A 14,581-nucleotide genomic window follows, 5' to 3' on the forward strand; every position below is an offset into this window, starting at 1 on the left:
CCCCAACACACAGCCAAGACACCGCACTCCCCAAACACACACCCCCAACCCCTCCAAAGATGCACACACACGCACACCCAGGCACCCCCGACGCCCCCCTCCCCAAGTGCACACATCTCAGACACCTCTCTCCCCAAACACATCCTCACATCCCCAGACACCCCATAAACACAAACGCTCCCCCCGCTCCCCCCCCGCCCCATTCACACTCACTCACGGTCCCCCCCCCCCGCCTCTCGCGGCCGGGATTCCACGCGCCACGTGACGTCACGGCGCGCGGTCCCGCCCGGTCGCTATAAGAGGCGCCGCGTGCCGCAGTGGGCCCGGCGGAGAGCGGCGGAGGGGCTCCGGTAGTGGCCCCGGTACCAGCTCCAGCCATGGCCGTGGGGCCCTCCGGCAGCAGCAGCCACCGCCTCCTCCTGCTTCTCCTGCTGCTGCCGCTGCTCGGCCTGCGCGGCCGCGGGCAGGGCTTCGGGCAGACGCGCTTCATCTGCACCTCGGTGCCGCTGGACGGGGACATGTGCGCTGCCACCGCGCCGGGCACCGGCTCCGCCGAGGAGCTGAAAAGCACGGTGCTGCAGCTGCGGGAAACGGTGCTGCAGCAGAAAGAGACCATCATGAACCAGAAGGACACCATCCGTGAGCTGACAGCCAAGCTGGGCCGGTGCGAGAGCCAGAGCGTGCTGGAGACGAGCCCCGCCGAGAAGGGCGGCGGAGCGGGCAGGAAGGGTGGCTTCTCCAAGAACACCATGGGCGACCTGTCGCGGTCACCCGCTGCCGAGACCCTCAGCCAGCTCGGACAGACGCTGCAGTCCCTGAAGACCAGGCTGGAGAACCTCGAGGTACGCGCTCTGTCCCGCCTCCCCGGGAAGAGCGACACCGGGGAGCTGCGGAACCGCCTCCCGGAGCGGAGCGGGGTACGGTACGGCGGGTCGGGCGATAACAGCCCTACTCCTGTGCTCGCCCCTTGCAGCAGTTCAGTAGGATGAACTCCTCCAGCCAGACCAACAACCTGAAGGACATCCTGCAGAATAAAATCGATGATCTGGAGCGGCAGGTGCTGTCGCGGGTGAACAGCCTGGAGGAGGGCAAGTTCAACCCCAAGAACGAGTCTGAGGAGCGCGGCAAGATCGAGAGCACCCTCACCTCGCTGCACCAGCGCATCAGCGACCTGGAGAAAGGTACCGGGCGCTGCCCCTGTCCCGCTGCCCGCGCGATACAGGGACCAGGCTCCCGGCGGGTCCAGGAGCATCCCCCTGCTCCGCCGCTGTCCGTGCCCGCTCCCCTCCACCCCGCATCCTTCGGGGACCGAGTGCTGCCGAGCGGGACGCTGAGTCCCTCCCGTTTCCCACCCCTGGAGCCGTCCCTTGCCCCCGGCTGCAGCCAGACGCTGCCAGGGGCCCCCGTGGCAGGAGCCGGGGATGCTGCGGGCACTGCCCCGTGCCAGGGATTAGGCAGCCGAGCAGTGCTGGAGGGATTTGCTCCTCACTGCCATCTCAAGGCCCGTTACATAACGGGGTGGGGAGGGAGTGGTGGGTGGTGGAGAACCCTCCAAAGTGGGCAGAGAGGGGACCTGGGCCAGAGCCCACCGTGCCTTGGTCCCCACAGGCCAGAAGGACAACCGGCCCCCAGACAGGTTCCAGCTCACCTTCCCACTGCGCACCAACTACATGTATGCCAAGGTGAAGAAGAGCCTGCCCGAGATGTACGCCTTCACTGTTTGCATGTGGATCAAGTCCAGTGCCTCCCCTGGCATGGGCACCCCTTTCTCCTATGCTGTGCCTGGGCAGGCTAATGAGCTGGTACTCATTGAGTGGGGCAACAACCCCATGGAGATCCTCATCAATGACAAGGTACAGCCCTGGGGAGGGTGCTGGGAAGGGGGAGGTGGTTCTGGTTAGGGGGACAGTGTGGGGGACCCCTATGACCACCACCCTGACCCATCATCTGCAGGTGGCCAAATTGCCCTTTGTTATCAACGACGGCAAGTGGCACCACATCTGTGTCACCTGGACCACACGGGACGGCGTGTGGGAAGCCTACCAGGATGGCACGCAGACTGGCAATGGCGAGAACCTGGCACCCTACCACCCCATCAAACCCCAGGGGGTCCTGGTCCTGGGCCAGGAGCAGGTGAGGACTGGCGGGGGGGGCAGGTGTAGGGGTCCCTGCTTGGCTGAGTGCTTCCAGGGTGGGAAGGGTCAGCCCAGCTGTGCCCCCCCAGTGACGGTGGCTCTTCCGCAGGACACGCTGGGTGGTGGGTTCGATGCCACGCAGGCCTTCGTGGGGGAGCTGGCCCACTTCAACATGTGGGACAGGAAGCTGAGCCCCGGGGAGGTCTACAGCCTGGCCACCTGCAGCTCCAAGGCACTCTCGGGAAATGTCATCGCGTGGGCTGAGGCCAACATCGACATCTATGGCGGGGCCACCAAATGGACTTTTGAGGCCTGTCGCCAGCTCAACTAGGGCCATGGACAACCCAGAGAAACCTCCTCATCCGGTTCTTTTTATTTATTTTTTTCCCCCTCCTCCTTTTTTCCTCTTTATTTTTTACCTCTTTTTTTTGTTGTTTTGTTTTTGCAAAACCAACTGAGAACAAAGCCACCTGTCTTGTCCCAAGGAGTGGGGATGCCCTGGCAATGGGGCTGCCCACCCCCGGAGCCCCATGACCCTCCGGTTTCTGTCTTGCCAACGTCCTTCAATGCCTGCGTGCCTTGGCCTGGCGCGGCTGCGTCCCCCCGCCTGCCCCCTACCCCGGGGCCCCTGCTTTGCTGCCTCCACCCACCACTCCCCCGGGCACCGGCGCCTTAAACGGCTGCGGGACCCAGCCAGGAGCTCCTCACGCCGGGGGGTTCCTCTCCCTCCAGCCTGAAGCCCCCGGGGGAGGGTGATGCCCCCAGAGCCGCTGGGGTAGGGATGCAACATCCCCCCCCACCTCCAGTTTTGCTCCCTCCCAGGAACTGGGGGTGCACCACCCCCAGGAGAGCCCCTGTTGCTCCCTTCCCTGGCCGGCGCTGCTCCCGAGCACCACAGCCATAGCCCCGGGCTGCGGCAGGCACCGGGACGGGACCCCCCGGGGCAGGACCGTCCTGCTCCCTGACCTGCCGCACTCAGGTACGTCCCTCCTGGCCCGGCCACCCGCAGCCCCCCCAAGGCCTCCTATGCGCCGTAGCTGGTGAAAGAAACAAACAAACAAGAAAAAGCCTTTACTGTCCCCTGGAAGTTTAGCTACCCCTGAAACGTCTAAAGCCTTTCTGCTTTTGATAATATACACTGTTTCTCTTACTGTAAAGGGAAGTTTATTACCAATATATATTAAAAAATGGTATTTTTATGAAGATTAAAAAAAAAAAAAAAGAATTTAAGCAGTGCTCCCAGAGGGAAAAAAAGAAATACTTTGAGATTCTGCAGGAAAAAAAAAAAAAAAGAGATAAAGAAGCATATTTTGAAATAACAGATGCATTTTGTATGGTTTCCTTTTCTAAACTCCTGGTTTGTACTACAGATTGCAGAAATCACCCCCAAGCCCCCACCACTGAGCCCACCCCCCGACCTGGGTGGCAGTGGAGGATGAGGCAGAGAATGCACACAAGGCTCCAGAGCCTCCCCCCGACCAACTCCAGAGATATGGCAAAGAGATGCGCAGAGCGGAGGGGCCCGGAGGGAGCCGGGCAAGGCCAAGGCCACTCCTGGCCGGGAGCACAGAGCTGGCCCAGCCACTGCTGCTACAGGGACCCAAAGCCCAGACGAGGAGCAGCACAGGCACGAACACACCTTACAATCCCCCCTGGATCAAGAGACCTTCCTACCAACTGTGGCTCAGGGCAGCATCTTCTGAAACTGTGCTCTTTTTAAAAACCAACAACCAACATCCTGAGTTCCTTTCAGTTCCTCCTTAAGAACCTGTTCAAGCAAAGTGACGAAGCACAACCTGCTGAGAAGAACAAGACCACCAGAAAGGTCCAACCTACAGCCCCAGGTGCGTCAGATTTGCCAAAACAAACCCCAACAAACCAAACCAAAACCCCCGGAACAAGTAAGAGGGTGTGATGTCAACTCAATGTATATAGTGTACAGTAGGGGAGAGAATAAATGTATCTTAATTTTGTCATTCTTTTTGCTAACCAAAGCTGTACATTTCTCCTGTTCCCTGCTCTCTGTCTCCTTCGGGTTTTGAATGGGTTATGATAGACTCCGCAGCCAGTCCGCAGCAGCAGCTCTGACAGTGCACTGTTTCTACTGATTCTTCTCATGCTTTTTCCATTTTATTGCTGGGATTACATGAATTGTTGACTTTATTTTTACACAATAAAGAGGTGAAGAAAGACACCACCTTGTCTGAGATGTGTCAGTGCCCTGAGCAGCCAGCGCTCAGGAGCTGCTGTCTTTACAGAGGAAGGTTTTGCCTTGCAATAAAACAGGAATTTCTGTCCTGTTCCCCTTGGAGCCCCCCTCCCCGCCCCAGCACTCCCTGAGCCCTGGCTGTACCTGCCACGTGTTCCCCTTCTCCTGGAGCACAGACCCCCTCTTTCCCTGGTTTATGTAACACCATCATCCAAACTGATTTTATTTTTGGTTTTTCCCCCAAGATGCAGGCTTGGAAGCTCAGCTCCCTCTGGCTGCCTCTGCCAAGCTGGTGATGGTGGGGGCAGTGACACCCTGCAGCCCCTTGTGCCCAATGCCCCTCAGCTCTCTGCAGCAAACCTTCTTGGCACAGGCAGGAGCTGTACTTGGGGCATTTGCTTGCCCTTCAGGGAGCCAGGCTGGGCTCCAAGTGCTGTTCCTGGAAGGTATCACTACAGAGGGCAAATCTCAGCACAGGAGGCACACAAGGGTGCTTGGCTCAGAGGGTGTCAAGGCTGGAGGCCACACAGGTGCCAGAGTCTGGGGGGGTTGGCAGTGGCATCTGCAGGGCTGCACCTCGCAGGGTGCCTGATACTGTTCCTGAATAATTGCTATGAATTCCCACTTGCTGCATATCTACCACAACTGACTTGCCAGATAAATTGCTTTTAACATCAAAGACACAAGTAGGGAAAGTGTTATTTACTCCTCACAACCAGCCACAAACGATTCCATGCACATACACACCCCTGTAACTCTCCTCATCCCAGGGGAGCTGGGAATGGGAGCACCACACATCCCTTGGTGCCACCAGCACTCCCCTTCCTTCCTCTGTAAGAGCAAGGACACGGTGACACAATACTGAGGGATGCAGCTGGCACAACTCAGCAGAGCCCTCACTGGTGCCATGCTTGTGGCCAGCATGTCTGAGCTTTATGGGGATGGTGAGGGCCCCGTGGCCACTTGTGCTGCATCTTCCCAAGCAACATCTACAGCCAACTGCAGCCTCTGCTAACAGCATCCCTGACCACTCCATCTCCAGCATCTTCAGCTGCCAGAGAGCAGCCAACCCCAGGCCCTTCTCCATCACCCAGTGCCTGCCACCCTAATGCAGCCTTTTCCCTTGGCAGTGTTTACTCCTGTGATGGCTCTGGGTCTTTTGGGGGATGTCTCAAGTCACAATTATCATAATACAGAGAACAGGGTGAGGCAGAGAGGGAGAATGCCTCAAGCCAAGCTGCAGGTCTGAGAGCTGGGGACCTGGTGTCTGTGCTGTAGCCACAGAGAAAGTGGAATTACAAGTGCTGGGTAGCCTAGGATGGGGACAGTCAGCATCAGGAGTCCTCTGGGGGCAAGAGGTAAAAATGAAACATCAAAACTCTTTTAGAGCAATTTACTGAGCCCACAGGGGACAGGCTGAGTGTAACATGCCACTTATCAGTCACTCTCACAGGTGATTAAGGAAGGCAGAGATGGGCTGCTGAAGGAGCCTCCACCACAGCTCGTAGGTGCGTAGGATGGGGAGAACCACAGGAATGAAAGGACACAAAATGGGTGTTGAAGAGAACCGTGCAACTAAAAGTTTCCAACTCCCCGATTCCCCAGATCTCCCTGAGGTTTAGAAGTGATTTTTGATCAGCATCTTGATAGCCTTACAAAGGCAGCAATACTGCAGAGCCCCAGCCAGAAGGCTGCACACCCCCTTCCTCCAGCAGCTCACCCTCTTCCCCAGCCCCCAGAGCAGAGCTCAGCCGTCCCTGGTGATGCAGACATCATCCCCTTCCCGCCTGGCCCTGAAAAGCAGCTGCTCCAAGGACAGCCTGTTTGGTTTTGTGTCACTGGGAACAGCCTACATCTTTGCAAAGGGAATGCTATTTTTACCCAGGGAACGGGTGGCAGCTCCTGCATTGTTCTCAGCCACCACCAGCCCACCCCAGCCCTGCCCCAGCTCAAAGCAGAGCCATGCCATGAAATCTTCTCCACACACTCATCCATCCCAGGTGCCAAGATAAAGCTACGTTGCCCACCAGCTGCTGAAGAGAGGGGAAACAAGGAGCTGGAGGCTTGTGCTGCACTACAACTGAAACTGCAATTTAAACATTACACTTAAAGGCACTTCTTTTTTTCTGTTGGTAGCTGGAAAACATTGCTGAGACTAAAGCAGGGCCCCCAAGGTGGGTGGCAGCAGAGGGGCCAGAGCACATGGGAGACCGTGGGCAAGAGCAAGGTGGGATGTGGGGGATGGAACTGAAGGAGCAGAGACTTGTGCATCAAGAGAGGGGTAAGCAATGTCCCAGATCATCACACCCCAGGCTCCCCAAGGCTGTCAGGGAAACATTCATCTGTCTCTCAGGCCCTAAAAACCTGTGGTTATTGAGCCACTCCATGCCTGCTCCCTGTGTGCAGCCATTCCAGGCAGTAAGAAGAGGGGCAGAGCAGCCCCAGGACCATCCCTGCCTGTCCCAGCTCACCACAGAGCGGCATCTCCAGACATGCAACCTGCGCATCCCCACACTGCTGCCACTGCAGCAATGCCAGCTCCCGCGGCAGGCAGGCAGGGAGGGAGGGAAGGAGGGAGGGAGAGAAGGAGGATCCTGCCAGAGGAGATGAGCAGCACAGACCCATCAATAAGAGGCACCAATCCTGACACCTTGCCCTGCAACCAGAAACTGCTGCTTTGGGCTGAAAGCTGTTTGGTGACACCAGCCCTGCCTCGGTGACGCTGGTGAGAGCCAGCCCAGCATCCCCTGCAAGCACAGGGATGAGGCACACCACACCAGCGCCCAGTGCACTAAATCCAGGAGGCTTTTAGAGCTGCGGAGCAGATGGAGATCTTGGGCTGCGTGAGGACAGGCCCTGCGACTCGGGAGATAGCTCAGAAATATCGACGGGGGCGAGGGAGAGTTCTTAAGGGCAGGATGCAGCTGGGATTTGCAGCCCTGATCCGACTCCGCGCCAGCCACTCACACGGAAGAGAAACCACTCTCGCGCACAGGCACCACGCACCCCATCGCCCATCCTCGTCTCCCCACCTCTCAGGCACAGGTCAGCTCCCCCAAGAACTTTCCAGAGGTGAGAGGAGGTGATGGGCTACACACACACAAATAAATCAATGGGCTGTATTTTAGAGCCAAACACCCACGAAAAGGGGAGAGTCGGAGCGTCCCGAGGTGGCCTCTCCTGCATCTCTGCTCTGCGCGGGAGGACCTGCCTGCAAGCAAAACTGCCTGCAGCACTGGGGCCCAGAAACATCCCAGAGCATCATCACTCTGCAGTGCCAAAGGCACTTAATAACATGCCGTTAGACTAATTAGCAGCGAGTGTGTCATGCTGGATGCCTGGCCTGCGCCGGCGTGCCGGGAGCACATGGCTCCATGAGACCCGGATTAAATATGCATGAGACACGGAGCAGGCAACCAGCAGAGCGCCCCAGAAGCAGTGAGGGAAGCTCGGCTCCCAGCCTGGGCAGGGCTGTGTCAGGGAAACAGCAGAAATAGTGGCACATGCCTGCAGAAAATTCTTTGTCTTCATTTCATGTAAAACGGAGGTTACTGGGGGGGTAAAGAGGGGTGTACAGGCTGCAGCATCCTCCCCCCTCCCCAGCATGGCTTCTAGATGGGGTTTGGAGCACCAGCAGCATCCCTCCCAAGGCCAGGGAGCCATGTAGTGCTGTAGGCTCAGGCAGCAGTTCCAACCTGCATGTAAACAGCCTGAGTAGCAAGTGTGGGGTTGAGGAGATCAGCTGATACTGAGCATCGCTGCAGCTGCTCACAGAGGCTCCTGCTGTGCTGGGGGCTGCCAAACGCCAGCCCAGGTTACCCCAGGGACACTGCTCCAAGCAAGCGACTCGCAGGCTGCTTGCTGAGGTAAAGCACAGGGAGGCAAGCAGCCAAACACTCTGCTCCAGGGCACCAGGCAGGGCTGAGAGGGTTTCCTGACTCGGGAAGGGAAAAGATCGATCGGCCCTGCAGGGCAGGAGCAGCGAGGTCCTGGAGCCACAGGGCACCCAGAGCTGCGGGTGTCAAGGCTGAGCCCTGCTGCTGCTGCAGGGGCACAGGGACCAGCTGGGTCACCACAGGCAGCTGGATGTGACCCCGGGCACAAAGTCAAGGCCGACAGACTGCTCGAGTCGTAGGCATGAGTCACGGCTGTGACAGTGTCCCTCGAACGCTGCTCAGGAGCCTTCGCTGGCAGAGCATCCTCTCCCTACACCTCCACACCGCAGCAGCAGCACTGCCTGGGCATCCTTTCCAGGCACAGCCAAGGAAGGGGCTTCTTCAAGCCCTTATCTCCCTAGGAAACCCAACCAGACTTGGCCAGAGCCCTGCTGAGATGAAGCCAGAGATGCCCTGGCTGGTGCCCCTCAACAGGCACAGAGCCCCAGAGCATCCCTCCTGCACTACAGGACTGGAGGAACACAAAATTCTTTTAGCACAGCGAGAGGAGCCTCTGGCCAGCCATTATCTTCTAGCAGGACTTTGCAGAGACGGTTCCTACAGCAGAAGTAATGAGTCTGTAACATGAAAAATCTCCCCAAAGACAACAGCTCTGCAATCCCTGAGTGAGCCAGACACAGCTCCCAGCACAAACACAGCAGCTCAGACCTCAGCAGGGCTGCAAAACCTTCCTGAGGGCTCCAAGTGCTTGGGATGTGAGCTCCTGCCAAGCTCTGTGCTGTCAGACCCACAAGGGGATCTCACACTAGGTTGATGCCTACCCCAATGGGACAGTAGCCTGCCTCTACAGACATCCCTTTCCCACCACAAAGCTGCTTTCACCTGAACAGCACCGAAAGAGCAAAGACCATTCCACACTGCTCAGCCATGCTTCAATCCAGAGCAGCAGCAGCAGCCTGCAGCAGTGGGGGTCTGATGAGCACCAGCCCCCTTTGCAGCCCCCTTGCAGAGAAAGTGGGGCAGTAGAGAGAAGGGAGAAGAGAAGCAGGAGCTAAACTTTGCTCCCCAGGCCCCGGGGGTCCATCCATCAGGGCTTGCAGCAGTGAGGCAGTGGAAAAGACTCCCTTTGGTAACCCAGATTCTGCAGTTTAATTAGGCTCTTGGTGGCTGCAGGAATTATTCAAACCCACGAGGTGTTGAGTAGCCTTGGTGAGGGGCAGGGAGCCCTACAGAGCTCCTGCAGCACCTCTGCAGCTCTTGGACCCCACAGCAGCTTTGGACACATCAGCCCAGAGCATTTCTGCAGGATGCAATGGCTGGCTCCAAAGCATGGTCCTCCAGCAAGCCCCACCAGCCCTACAGTCTTGTCCATCTCACTTGTTCTCCCCGTACCAGCACCCCATAAAAACCAGAGCCCCCTTGGTCAGAAGAAGCCCCAGTGGTGCCACTTTCCATCTTTGCAAGGCAGGGATGAGGAGATGCCAAGCACAGCCCCTGGCAGGGCAAGGCTGCAGGGTGGAGGATGCGTGAGGAGGTTTTGCTGCACGAGCATCACCATGGCTCATCTGCTGGGATGTGCAGAGAGCTGGGACCACACCAGCCATGGCCCAGAGCCTGCTGGGAGCAGGATCAGGCTGTCCCTGTGCCACAGCCCAGCTGATGGAGATGGGGAGGTGCTGGTGGGTAAATACAGGAAAGGGCAGCGCTGTTGTCCTACTGTAAGGGGTTAGCAGCAGCGCTCAGAGCAGCTCCAGAGGGAAATCGTTTTGAGCAGCAGAGGGGAGGCAGCTGTGACCCTAGTGGCCTCCTGCAGGTGGAGATGGGATGGGGGAGGATGGAGCAGGGAGGCTGGGGAGGGCTGTTTGCACAGAATGATTGAAATGAGGACACAGCAGCAGCAGTCACCAAACAGACCATTTCCAGCAGCTCAGGCTCCAGGGATACTTTGTGTGCTTGATGTTGAGGAGAGCTAAAAACGTATAAAAATTAGGCAGCCATGATGGGTCTGCTTTGAGACAGGAATGGAGAGTCCCTCAGAACAGAACCTTGGCACAGCCACTGCGTGGTCAAGCTGTTGTTTGAAACAGATTCCAACAGGAACTCTGGCTGGGCAAGAAGTTAACCCAAAACTTGGTGGTGGCTGATGGGCTGGAGGTACAACCTCTGGTCACCTGAGCTGACTGAGTCACCTGAAGAACCACCTCTCAAGGAGAGGATTTTACATGCAAATGCAGAACCACCTTAGCATCACAAATCAGGACATGCACAAACAAACTTCTGTTGTGTGAGCACAGGCAACCAGTCATTTATTTGTGGCCAGTTTCTTCCTTGTTAATGTTGTGTATAAAAAGCTCTCCCTGTTTCCTGAGAGGCTGTGTTGGCTGGTTGCAGCTGCCTGCCACCCTTCTCTGCAGAAGAGAAATAAAGAGGCTGAGGTGAGGAGACCACTTAGCTCTCTACAATTCCCTGAAAAGAGGTTGGAGCCAGGTGGGTGTTGGCCTCGTCTCACAACTAACAAGAAATAGGACAAGAGGAAATGGTTGTAATGGGGGAGGATCAGATGGGATAGTAGACAAAGCTTCTTCTCTGAAAGGCGTATCAAAGACTGGAACAGGCTGCCCAGAGAGGAGATGACAGTGCTAGGAGAGATGGTTTAGCACCAGACTTGGTGGAGGGGTCAAACTTGATGATCTTGGAGGTCTTTCCTAACTGAAACAATTCTAGGATTCTATGAAACATAATTCTGGATCTTTCTGAGCTGCTCCCTCCCCTGCTGCAGGAGCAGAGCTCTGCTCTCTAGGGGTCCCATGAACATCCTCCCCTCTTACAGATCACTTCTGCTCATGTCACAACCTGCAGGACTGGGACACACGTGCCCCCACCGCCTGCAGGTGCAGCAGATGTAGGCATCCACTTTAAATGTCACTTTGCATCTCCCTGCTGAATGTTTTAGAGCAACATTTGCTTTTTACACCCTGGAGCTCTCTCTGAAGCCCCCCTTCCTCAGCCAGGGCTGACACTGGGCATCCCTCCCAGCATCAGGGAGATCCCATCCCACCCACTCCAGGGACAGGGAGCTGCTGGGAAATGGAGGCTGTCCTCCTGCACCTTGTCTTCTCAGAATATTTTGGTAACCTTTTCCCAGGCTCCTCCTCCTGTGATTTTTCCCAGCTGCTGCTGAATGCCACATTGACAGAGCTGATTTCCTCCAGCCTTTTCTTCCCTCCCTGATGGATTACAGAGTGGCTGGGAAGTCAGACTCCATCAAGGAGTTTGGGAGGGATGCTCCTCTAGCTGGGTGTCCCAGAAGGGATCTTAGCTCCATCGCAGGAGCTCAGAGGGGAATAGCAACTGATTTCCCACCGGAAGGTCCCTGACTAAGCACTGCTCTGCCTTGGGAGAGGCTGCTGGTGAGCACAGAGCAGAAGGAAGAATACATCTTTCAAAGCTGATTAAAAATAGATGCAGCATCTTGCTAATTATGCTGTGTAATTAGCATTTGTTTTCTGCTTAGCAAAACTCTGCAGGGAGAGAAGCTGAGCTAGACCCCAAGTATATTATTTACCCCAGGTGGGCACAGGAGGCTCATCCCATGAGCTGCAGTGGGGTCACAGCCCATCCTGTGCTGTCCTGGCACTTCCAGCCCTGTGCAGCACAGGTGCCTGCCCCACCCAGGGCTGGGGGGTACCAGGGCAGCACAGCTTAGGTGGTCCCTATAAACCTTCTCCCCTTCTTAGCTTCCTGTCAGCCCATCTGCACCCAGGCTGCAAGCAACAGATGACAAGATCCACAGCGATGCTGGAAATTAGGTCAGCGATAGCCTGCAGCAGATTTTAACATTTATCATCCTGGCGAGGCTCTTATGCAAGTCAGAGATGCCACAGGGCAACCCCACGCCAGCAGCCACCCCCGGCCCTGCTGGCAGGGACCCAGGAGAGATGCAGAGGTCTTAGATCACCCCACAAAGTCCCCTCCTGCCAGGGAAGGGAGAAGAGGGATGCAGGGTTCCCTCGTGTTGCTGACTCAGTGCTTGTGAAAGCCAGGGACCAGCAGCCTCCCCCCAGACACCCACACACCCTCCTGCCCACCCTGAACAGCCTCCCACACCCTGAGGGGGTGGGCAAACCCCTAGGTTTGGACAAGGCTGTGATGATTTATTGCCTCCCATGAGGGGAACAGGAGCCCAATGCCCCCAGCAAAGCCCAGAGCAACTGCAGCCAGCCCCAGGCCCCACCAGCTTTCCCCCTCCAGCCCCACCAGTACCATCCTGCACCTAGAAACTGGGTTGTTTACTTGCACCAGTGTTAGATATGGGATGGGCTGTGCTTCCCAATTGGAAACAGTTGCTGCTCCTTCTCCCTTCCCTGATCATCCATATGTTGGTGTCATTAATATTCATGAGCTCTGTGGAGGCATTCAGGGCTCGGAGAGGAGTCCCCAACACAGCACTGCCTGCTCACCCCCACCCCCCAGGAGACAGATCTCACAGCTCATCCTGGGGTGCCAAGCTGCCAGACCCTCAGGGACAACTGGGGCTCCTTGGGTCACCTCCTGGCTCTCCTCAGCCACAGGAGAGCTCTCTGGGGTCAGATATGTTCACAGACCCTCTATATGCTGCACTTGGCTGAAAGCCTTCAGCCCCATCCATGCTGCACCCACACCTCAAGGGCTGGAACATGGGAATTGTCCTCCACATGCTTCTGCTGCAGCTCTGCCCTCCTTTACCCAACTGCTTGTGAGATTCAGGGAGCAGCTTTCGCTTCCTCGGCTGCTTCCTGTGCTCCAGGAGCTGCAGCCACACGGTCCAAGCAGAGCTTGGCAGATCCCAGGGAAGGAGGCAGAACAGCAAGCAGCACGGCGGGGGGAGGCTATTTTCAGCAAAATTAAATTTATCCACCTTCAGTGGGCAGAAGAGAGGAGGCTCAGGTCGGTGGCAGGGACAGCTTCACAGCCCAGCCTGACCTAAAGGGCTTTGACCCCCAGAGCTCACCCCCAGGCCACGGAGGAGGACTTGGCTCAGCAGAAGCACAGGAGAGGCTGTGGTATTGTCCTCAAGGGACTGGGATTTCCCTGGTCCTGCCCTACGGGTGGGGTAGAGCTTGACTGCTGCCCACGCTGCCCTGCTCCACTGCCTGCCCCTGAGGCTGTAGTAGTCTCAGAGGTGTCAGTCACAAGCAATAACCGCATCAAATTAATTAGATACCAGTTTACTACAAACAAAGAGAAACCAGGTGACATTTACCCAGCAAACTAATTGATATCCGAGTGATCTGTTGAAGAAACCTCCTTCTGTGCCAGCTGGATCTCCCAAACCCCCCCAGTCCCACCCGTTGCAAACCAGGCTGCTGCGCTAATCAGAGAGCTTTAATCACCTTGCTCCCTCCCCGCCGGAGTTTTGAACAAGTCGCAAAGCTCCCAGATTTATCACAGGCTTTCAGATCCTAAACACTCTCTTCCGAATGTGTTTGATACTTTATTAGCAGGCAGCGATGCTCGTGGCGAGGAAGACGGACGCCTCCCTTTCAAGCGAGGACAGAGGCGCGGAGCTGGCTCCCAGCACCACCTCTCCTCCCTTTCATCTCCTTCCCGCGCCTGTCATCGCCGGCATGCAGCCCTCCCTCCAGACACGCCACTGGCCTGCTTCAGCACATCCTCCTCGGCAGCATGCAAACGGGAGCCGTTTCCACACAAGAGAAACCGCTCCAGTCAAAACATCAGCCAGGAGATGCTGGTCTGGTGTCCCCCTCCTCCTCGGCTCATCCACCTACGTCAGGCAGGGCGGGAGGCAGAGTCCCTGCGCTCGTCGGGGGCCTCCCCTGCACAAGGTCTTTGGGAGTGCTCAATAAATATAACATTAGAAAAATCGAGTGAAATAAAAATCAGATCGATGCACTGGCTCGAAGCACCAGCAGCTGAGTGTGAACAGCTGGGGGGAGGGGGGGTGTTGCAGGCAGAGGTACAACAAGCCAAGCAGCGAGTCCAAGAAAAGCAAGGAAAAGCACGTTCCTAAGGAAACACTCTGCCTGGAGTTGGGAACTAACCCAAGAATTAATTACAGGATGATTTTTGTGGACTTTATTTGGGGTTTTTAAAGCTGTTCAGGCCTCTGGAACAGGGGCAGAAGTTCTCTGAGTGTGCCCTCTCAGGAGGAAGCTGGCACGAGTGGGCACATGCAGAGCACCCATGCAGAGCCATGGCGAGGGGGGTGCACCTCCAGGAGAACACCCAGCCCCACTTCACCTTCCCATCCTCTTCCTTCAGCCCAGGTGCAGCAGAAGGAGGCTCACTGCTGTGTATGCTCACCAGTGCTGGCTCTTTAGCCCCTAGTAAACCCAACCAGC

General features: G+C 56.8%; 1 protein-coding gene across 2 annotated transcripts; it reads left to right on the forward strand.

Annotated features, from left to right (window-relative positions):
- Positions 1-371: 371 nt before the first annotated feature.
- Positions 372-4,324, forward strand: NPTX1 (neuronal pentraxin 1). 2 transcript variants are annotated; one of them, XM_054171000.1, is made up of 6 exons: positions 372-842; positions 974-1,181; positions 1,609-1,853; positions 1,954-2,133; positions 2,245-2,500; positions 3,506-4,324. In XM_054171000.1, the coding sequence occupies exons 1-5, from the start codon at positions 378-380 to the stop codon at positions 2,464-2,466; spliced, it is 1,320 nt and encodes a 439-aa protein (XP_054026975.1). In that variant the 5' UTR covers positions 372-377; the 3' UTR covers positions 2,467-2,500; positions 3,506-4,324. The 2 variants fall into 2 exon arrangements, with proteins under 2 accessions (XP_054026975.1, XP_009896284.2); XM_009897982.2 differs by lacking the exon at positions 3,506-4,324 and having other exon boundaries at positions 2,245-2,974.
- The last annotated feature ends 10,257 nt before the right edge of the window (positions 4,325-14,581 follow it).

Source organism: Dryobates pubescens, chromosome 20, assembly GCF_014839835.1.
Source record: "Dryobates pubescens isolate bDryPub1 chromosome 20, bDryPub1.pri, whole genome shotgun sequence".
NCBI lineage: Eukaryota > Metazoa > Chordata > Aves > Piciformes > Picidae > Dryobates > Dryobates pubescens.